General features: G+C 43.1%; 1 protein-coding gene across 1 annotated transcript; it reads left to right on the forward strand.

The window, feature by feature from the left end:
* Positions 1–2524: 2524 nt before the first annotated feature.
* Positions 2525–9189, forward strand: LOC118421814. Its single transcript, XM_035829315.1, has 10 exons — positions 2525–2988; positions 4603–4799; positions 4956–5080; positions 5724–5893; positions 6308–6406; positions 6616–6848; positions 7265–7429; positions 7814–7953; positions 8268–8471; positions 9091–9189. The coding sequence occupies exons 1-10, from the start codon at positions 2600–2602 to the stop codon at positions 9187–9189; spliced, it is 1821 nt and encodes a 606-aa protein (XP_035685208.1). The 5' UTR covers positions 2525–2599.
* The last annotated feature ends 35 nt before the right edge of the window (positions 9190–9224 follow it).

The following is a 9224-nucleotide window of genomic DNA, read 5'->3' on the forward strand; positions in this document are numbered from 1 at the left end:
TGAGTCGTGATTTATTGGAAGATGGTTCGGGTACATACATGGATGTGCTGTAGATTTAAAGCCGAAGTCGCTAGAAGAGCAGTACTAGTCTTAGATGCTTTCACAAAATGTGCAAATAAGGTCAAACATCAAAACACACAAAGTTGTAAATGGCATATCCAGAATCTTTAACTGGGATATAAAGTCTACTCCACACCTTTTAATCAAAAAGCCAAGACACCAGTGAATGCTTTTTTGAACCACACGACACGTTTTAAACCCTCTCTGGTGCTAGTTGGTACAACACCTGTGCAGACCACAGCATTTATACGTCCACCTTATGTAGTAAGGCAAGAAGAACAACAAGGAGACGGTCAGAAATGGATTGCTTCTGGTGCGCAGAACGTTTACGTGTCAAAGTTATTCAAAAGCGTGTGTCTTCTATGTTTCATAATTTCTATCATACACAATTCGGCATTGCGTACATGCTAGTTCTGTCCGTGGGGCTGAAAAGGTCACAAAACAATATGGGCTAACAAAGGGTCTGCCATATCTAATTGCCTTGTTTTCTATCCCTGTTTATACCCCCAGACTTACCTTATATAGAGTGTCGGAAACAAAGTAATAAAGGTTCGACAACAACATGTGATATTCTGGTGATGTTTGCGATGTACACATTGGGTGTCTGAGTGTTTAGGCGAGCGGACACGAGATCGAAGGGCACGGGTTCGATTCCTGTCGTTCCTGGCTAGACGCTGTGTCCTTAGAAAGGGCAATTTTCACAACTCTCCTGGCTCCTAGCCTCTACCAGGTTCCACAGGTCGCTAAAAGAATAGTAATGACCAAATAATACCCTTATTCGGCCAGGCGGGAGTCTGGTAGAGACTACCTCACTTCACCCATGTGTAAAAGTGGGAACATGACTTCCGTAAAAAGGCGCGGTAGAAAGAGAGGGATGGACTCTGCCTTCCGGATCCAATACAATAGATAACAGTGCATAACAACCCACTGCCTCTACTGCCTCAAAAGGCGACTATTTTTACACAATGGATGAAAGGTATGTCGGCACGTCGCACCCTCATAAAGAGCGTTATCGATCCTTCCTTATCCACCTCTGCTTTATATAAATGCGTTCTTATCATCCATTTATGGCGCCAGCAGTACAAATCAAACATTTACACACGGAGAATAGTCTCCCGATATCTTGTTACCAGGGCACTGTTGACATGCTTGACGGGTGGTGTGATCTTCGGAACTTTGGTCCGCGCGTACGTGGTCATATTCACACAGGTATTATATACACAGAACACGCTTAGCGTTCTACTGGTCAAGGTCATCTACATACAGAACCTGGATTTTGATGACAAAGCTCTTTGTTGGAACCGTTTGGTTGGAAGGGTTTGGTGTGGTAGCGGAACGCTCCTTCTTGCTGCCTAAGCCTAGTCTCTACCAGACTGACTACACTGGCTATTATAGGGAGGATAATTTGCCAGGGGAGGTTTGCTACCAGAGGAGTTGGCCGGTCGCGCAACCGGAGGGGAAACATGAACCTTAGAGTGGACTGACTCCAATGGCCAATAAAAGCATTTTCTCGATTTTTTTTTGCCGAATTCTACTTTCCACGTACCCCGTAGGACGGCCTGATGGAGGCTAGCCTAACCCTGTGACCAATGCAGACTTGGTACCAAATAACTAAATTAGCAGGACGAGGTTACATCTATCGGCATGATTACACATATTCGAGCCCATTTGCCAGTCTTTTTTATTTCGATGGGGGTAAAAAAGTTGTGGCGTGCATGCCAAAATATTTCCAGTCTTCAGATGTTTATACCGCATCTAAAGACGCAAAAATAATCTAATGGGACATGTACATTGCCTCTTTTACACGTTTTGTTCTCTAATGTCAACGTATCCAACAACACAGGCACATACCAAACAATAACAATTGAAATTTATGACCGTAGTATCTGCGTGGGTTCTACATACACATGTCATCTGTAGGTCTAGACGACTGCGTCAGAGACGTTTCCGACAAACAGAGATGTAATATACGAGGAATGCTGTCGGTATTCTGTACACGGCATTGTTCATGGCATTGTCCGATGAACATCCCAGATATCGAGTCTGTCTTTAAACTCAACGGTTAGTGACGATAGCTCTGTTTTACTTCTCTGTAGGTACAATTAAGTTTGGACCATACTACCAGAAGAGTTATGGGGGGGGGGGGTGTTGTCCTATGATCGAGAATCGAGAATATAAGGAATGGTGTAAGAGTAAAAGAACATGGAAAATCGTAAATAATGACAAACATTAAGCCGCAAGAAAGCAACCCGTCAAAGCCGTCAATTTTCCAATTCTACTCTGATTTGATATTATCCATTATGCTGGCAATATGTGCCTATAGCCACAGGAATGGAAAGACCCTAGGTCTGGGGTAATGTAAGGTGAAGATGATAATATTTAATTTCGTTATTTTTCTACTTCGGTGAGCTTTTGATAAGCTTTCATGTTGTGTACGGGCTTTGAAGTAAGTTAAGTCCTCCGATTGGCCCATGTCTCTTGGGAGTGCATGTATGTAAACTAAACAGGGTCGGTTATATGTAGGGTCTTCGTATTTGTTATGATTAAGTCAGTCGCAACACTCAATGCTGAAGACCTGGTCTCACTCCACAGCACTTCAGGTCAAGGGTCACAGTACACCTGTCAGTCGACTGACCCTTTAAGTAACGATAAACAGGGGACTCTGGTCGGTAAGTGGAGTAACAGAGCGCCAAAAAGGCTTTTTTGTCACCCATACAACATTTTTGCGGTTTCCGACAGGGTAGAACAACCCTCGAAGGTCTCCCACTTGACGAAAGTTGTGGGAAGCGTGTCAGTGAAGTATTGCGCTGATAGACTTCTCTTCTACAGGCATTCATATGGCATGATGGCGTTTAATAAGTTTATCTTGTTCTGTCTGGAAATCGTCTGTCTCCTTGTGGACTCATTGAATACAGCATCATCTGAGAGGTAAGCTGTCATGTTCATCATATGTACATTTAGGACGTTAACTTTGATTACCGATGCTGCGATAGCGTACTACTTGGGAATATGGCCAGTTAGAACATTTTCATTTCTGGCTCTATTCAAGAAAAAACACGACGTTACTTAGCATACGTTAATATGCCTGCTTTCCTGCCAGATGATAATATAAAACGAGGACGAGTTGGGTGTTTGAAACGTTCATTGCTGTTTCGTTTCTATTCTTTTTTCTAAACTTGTGCACTTTTGTTGTAGCTGTTTCATGAGAGGTATACAACATTGCAGTGGTGTTGTCCATAGCTTGTTTTAATGTTTGGTGAGGATAAGCTAAAAAAAAAAACTTTGGTTGATCATATCTCCCATGTTTCATAACGTTTCGTGATCATCATCAACATCATCAGTCACTGCATTCTGTATCTACAGTCTTTCGTGATCAACTCTATCGTATTATGCACCTAGTGCAGCTAGGATGCAGGGAAATGTTGCTACTTTATTTTTGCGACCCATTCCCAAAAGCAGGGTTGGTTACAATGAAATTGAGTTTGGGTATTACAGGAAATCTTTTGTAAAATACTCAGTGTAAAATTGCGACCTGACTCTTTCGTAACATAGCAACAAAATAGGGGTAGGGAATCTCCCGAGCAGCCCTCGTAACCCCTGCTTCGCCTATTGGGTCAGTTAGTTCTCACTCATAGTGAGCAATTGGGCTGGTCTCAATCATGATGTTTCTGACCTAGGGCGAAGAGTTGCTGTTACAGTTCCAATCATGTAACCCGTAACCTTGAGTGGCCTTCAGGCCTTGTTACGTGGTGACCATTGAGTAAAACAAAAAAAAAAAAACTCAACTGTGTGATAAACAGGCCTTGATAGATTTCTATAATCACATGCTAACATTATGAATGCCGTGCCATTGCCATGTTCCTTAGATAAAGTTCTAGCTGCAATAATCAATGATGTAGAAATTTTCTCACTGTAACCCTGTTAAGTAAATCCTCCTTCGTTTGTATAGTATTACCCGTAATCATGAGATTGAAATATAATGAATCCTACAAAATACATCTCTACTGTTAAAAACAAGAGTGCAAAAATAGCACACCTGTCCCTTGAAGTTGTCCACTTTAGGAGCCAACAGAACTAAGTATAAACAACTGTGCGTGCCAGTGAGAGGGTCCAGAACACGTGCCATTTGCGTGGTGTGGACAGACATCATGCATATTCGGTGTACAGTGTTGAAATATATGGCCATTTGCTGCCATGTATAACTCTTCTGACAGCAAGTTTTAGCAAAAAAAGCATCCTTTCTGATATATCATTATCATCATTTACTTAGTATTCGGCATTACCTAAAACTGTATTCATTTGTATGTGAAAGTTTGCAGTTTGTTCTCCTGGAGTTGTAGGGTAAATGAGGTCAGCAGTATTCGGTACATCCAGACGTAAGTCGCAGGTTCGTAACATTTAGATGTTAGTGCAGAATATCACATCTTATAGCGATGTAAATTTCTTCTGCCGCCGCCATATTGGTGGAGCTGAAGGAACCAAGATGGCGACCAATAATTTAGAACGTTACGTGGCCTTAAACGTTCGTTTTTCTTTACACAGTCAGATGAATCTGCCGAGTTTCTGCGAGAAGGAGTGCCCGCCGTTTGAAACCCTGTGCTCTACTGGAGACTACGAGGTTCGGCGCTACGCCAGCTCCATGTGGGTCTCAACTACCGAGCACAGCGACTCGTTCTCTTTCGGCCAGCTTCGGGCAGCCGAGAGACTGGTCAACTACATAGAGGGAGAAAACAGCAAAGGTATAATGGGTATTTAGTTTTAGTGTATGTTTGTGCGCGCATGTGTGTGCTAGGAAGATCTCTGTTTTTGTCTAGTGCGTGCGTGTTTGGCGTGTATGTGTGTGTGCGTGCTGACTAAAAAAAACTCATAATCTTAAGCCGTTTGATTGTTGGCAGGTATGAAGATGCCTCTGACGGTACCGTTTGTGACGCAGCTGAGCATGTCGGGAGATGCGGTTACCGTGGCTACCCTGGTGCCCAAGAACCTCCATGCAGACCCTCCGACCCCTCAGCATCCTAAGGTGCACTTTTCTTTAAGTGTAAGCTTTTCACTGAGACTAGGATGCATGTGCGGCGACAGGAATTCTAGGTAATATGTCAAAGGTAAAGGCCCACAAAAAGAAAACAAAACCCGTCTGGACGTTGTTACACAAATCGAACAATGGCCGACATAAGGACTGTTTACCTTTGACGTATTACCTAGAATTCCTGTCAGCGCATATGTGTTCTGATCTCTGTGAAAGGGCTTTCAGTGTATGTACAGCCATGTGAATTAGTTCTTTCAATGGTTTTTGCCACATATGTTACCGTGGCCCGAAATTTGACTTCAATATACCATTACGTAACATGCCTCCTTTTACCTCTGCATGTCAAGAAAGAAGAAGACCTTCGAACACATGTCGACAGGTCACCATCTTTGATCTTAATAGGTTTCGGTGTTACGCTTTTAATCTGTAATCAAAAAGGCAAATCTCGTTAATTGAAGTCCTCGTCGCCTCGTCAGTAATTCATTGACGTATTGTATTCAACTTACGATGACGTATTTATCTATACTTTATTTCAGGCACTAACGGGCCCATAGCACGAGCAAACTGTACAATAACGTTATAAACAACAGATACATTAGAGATGTACATAGTTTTTGTGGGTTTTTTTTTTGCACAGGTGGTACTTGACGTTCTACCGGAGACAGTCCTGTATGTCCGTCCCTTCTCTGGGTACACCACGCGCAGCCTGGTGAAATCCCAGGCACAGAAACTCTTCCGGTCACTCCAGAGGAACGCAGAACCGTTTTACGGCGAGCAGGATTATTTTTACGTTGCCCGTTATCCCAGGTAAGGCCGTAAGACTGTTGCGGATAAAACTAGTACACTCACACTCGTAGGGAGCCTGCAATATGTGTAACGTTACATTTCTGGTCACACAAGTAAACTGTGCCAAAAGTTAGATAGTTATGTACGCGTGGCTGCAAGCAGGCCATATAACCTCCTTGGTGCCTTATGATGTCATATGAGCGATTGCGATGATGTCACTGTGACGCAATGGCATGCAGAACCCAGGTTGAAGACAAAATACTGATTTACATATTAAATTTTAATTTGATCTGTTTGTTTAGATGTCAACTAAAAGTCCTTGTAGGCACCAGTCACAGAATACTCCTGATGTAAGCATAACAGCTATCGCTTGTATTGCAAGTTGTATCGACATCCAATTGATAAATACAGTATCATCATGTGAACTTTTTCCAGAATTGGTACTTTCAAGACACCCAAACCGCGGAACTCGAGACACTGCCTTCTCTACGGCGACACCCACGAGTGTGACTCATACAGGGCACAGAAACGTAGGTACGCCTTCCAGTACCTTTAACTTCATCGTCACTGTCATTTCTATGATCATTATGACCATTACCTTCATTCTTTCTATCTTCGTTGCTTTTTATTATCTATTACCCCTATTATCAATATCGTGACAGTCATCGTCATTATTATCATAACTTCTATTTCTCTACCATCACAAGATGTAAAAAGGTCTTTATGTGTCATGCAATCTTCAGGATCTCCTCATCAAGAAAGCGGGTTCGGAGATATAACGAGATCTGGGTGTTCGCCACCAACGAGCGGACCCAGAACTACCGCCGGTTCGTCTACGGGAGAGAACTCAACTTTCTGAGCGTTCCGTCATGCCTGAGACATTCTGCAAACAACAGTCTGCAGACATGGGGACGCCCTCTACCAGGAGCCACCGAGTGGATGCTGAAGTCACAGTGTGGGGACAAGTTTTGCACATGTAAGTGATGTTAGCGAGTAGAATACGATGAATTTCGTGGCGTCGTGTGTGGCGTAAGAGCGTTCGGCTACGAATCTAGGGGTTCCGACTTCGATACCCACCATGCCCCGACGTTGTGCTCTTAGGAAAGGCACTTAACACGACCTTCCTCACTTCACCCAGGTGTAAAATGGGTACCTGACTTCGGTCGGGGAGGTAAAAGAAGAGACTACATTTACCTTCTGTCTGTACCGTGTATGTGACACTGTTGATATAAGTTACTAACCTGAGTGCAGTGCCAAATTCTCCTTGTTTGTCCAAAACCAAATAAAAAAGAATACGATGAATTGCCTCACCGAAATATCTTTCAACAACCTGGCAAAACCAATTGTTTTTTTTTTTTCATTAAGCTTCTGGTATTTTTCTCTTCTTCCCAGCGAAAAGTTGCCCGAGGTACAAAGTACTTGAGACTCACAAGACCGGGATTGAGACCCGGAGTTACGGGAACCTGCACCTGATTGGTCACATGCCGGCCACGTGTCACTACGACTACGTGGAACCGCTGGGAACAGAGCCAATCAAACGTCACATGAATAAGACAGGTACGATGTTTTGCCATTGGAGTGATGCGTTTTCTACCCTTGTGTGTTTGTATATGACGTCACAGCTTATGGAAATCATAAGCTACCACCGCTTTACTGGTGGAGGTGAAGATGGTAAGATGTTAACCGATAATTCAAATCGACATACTCTGCAAATGAAGCAATTCATAGTTCACAGCATATCGAAAACAAAGGCCAACCGAGTTGATGGCCTGTGTACTGTTCCTGGGACACTTTCCTATCGCTTTGACTCTGAAGTAGTGTGGAAGTTGGTCTTATTATAACGATGGCGTTTACGAAAGGAACTAATCAATTTAGTATAGGCTAGCTGTTACTTTTCTTTAACTGATCTCAAAATGATTGAAATACAACTTCTCTCCCCAGACGAGCTCTCGAGGTTGTCCACAGACATGCTGCCCCGCAAGGCTACCTTCATCACCCAGCGGTACCGGAGGGGGCACGAGGGGTGCGACAAGTTCTTCCTCTTCTACTACCCTGTAGCAGACGTCAGCGAACTCAACCTGGTACCTTGTAGTTTCCCTTTCAATCCTTAACAAACCATAAACACACTGCTTTGCTTAAGACATGGCTAATTCTAGGGCATGATCTTATAATGTTGTATTAATGTTGTATCTATGAAGAATTTTGATATTTGTTTATTTGCAAATACACACGCAAGGGCTAATCGCAAGTACATGTAGCATGGAATAATGATAATTGCCGTGATATTAACAGATGATGCCACTATATGCCAAGTTACTAGTTAACAAAAGTTTGAAATATCGACAAACAGGTCAACTTTCATGCGAATTTAAGCGGACGTTTTTGTCTCGTTTAGAAAAGAGCCCTCCTCCTAAAGCGCTTTGATTACCTGGACACGTACGTCAGATGCTTCACCGGTTACGTCAGTCCTGACGTCACCATGGACCAGGCGCGTTACCTTAGCGACCAGCTCCATGACAACGGGCTGTGTCGTGTGCGGGACAGGGTGACGGTGGCGGAGTACGACAGCCAATCACGACTGTTCGATCGTCATAACGAAGTAAGTTTAAACTTTATGCCAGAATAAAAGAAAGTAGATATTTACTTTTAGTGACCTTCGCCCAGAAGGTTATGTTTTTGGTAGCGTTTGTATTTGTGTATGCATGTTTGCACGTATGTGAAATGGACAGCATAACTCGAGAAGGATGGATTGTATTGATATTTGGTATGGGGGCAGGTCTTGATGACGCCTTGACATGATTAGATGTTGGGCCACCTAGCGGCTTGTAACGGAATCTCAGCGGAACTCCCGTTTTATCTCGTGTTCTGGACATGTAATGATGTGAGTTTGGGGATGTAAATATAGCTCTTGAGACAGACCGTGTATGCTGCAGGTTTCTTTGAACTGCTGGAGCCGGTTTACTTTCAAACTTTGAAAGATAGCAACCCAAGAACGGGCTGGTGATTGATTTTTGTCTGCACATGAGTTTGAAATGTCGGGCAGGTAATTAGCATCATCAAGCGACAATGGAAGAAAAAATTATTTATATTTTGCAATTACTTGCTATGGACAAATCTTGTAAAACAAATGTTCTCGAGTCAGTGAAATGTTACTTGTATTTATCAATTTCCCTTCGAAGATCTTCTACTAGATCCTTTCTCTGCTATTCGTACTACAGATCCTTTTTGACGCAGCGGATTGCAAGAAGACCCAGGAGCGCGCACCGGAGTTTGTCTTCAGTCTGCCTGTCAGGTCAGATGGCGTTAACGTCCATTAGCCGTATCGTCACACTTATTCATTTCATGTCAATTA

The sequence above is a fragment of the Branchiostoma floridae genome, chromosome 8 (assembly GCF_000003815.2).
Source record: "Branchiostoma floridae strain S238N-H82 chromosome 8, Bfl_VNyyK, whole genome shotgun sequence".
Classification (NCBI taxonomy): Eukaryota; Metazoa; Chordata; class Leptocardii; order Amphioxiformes; family Branchiostomatidae; genus Branchiostoma; species Branchiostoma floridae.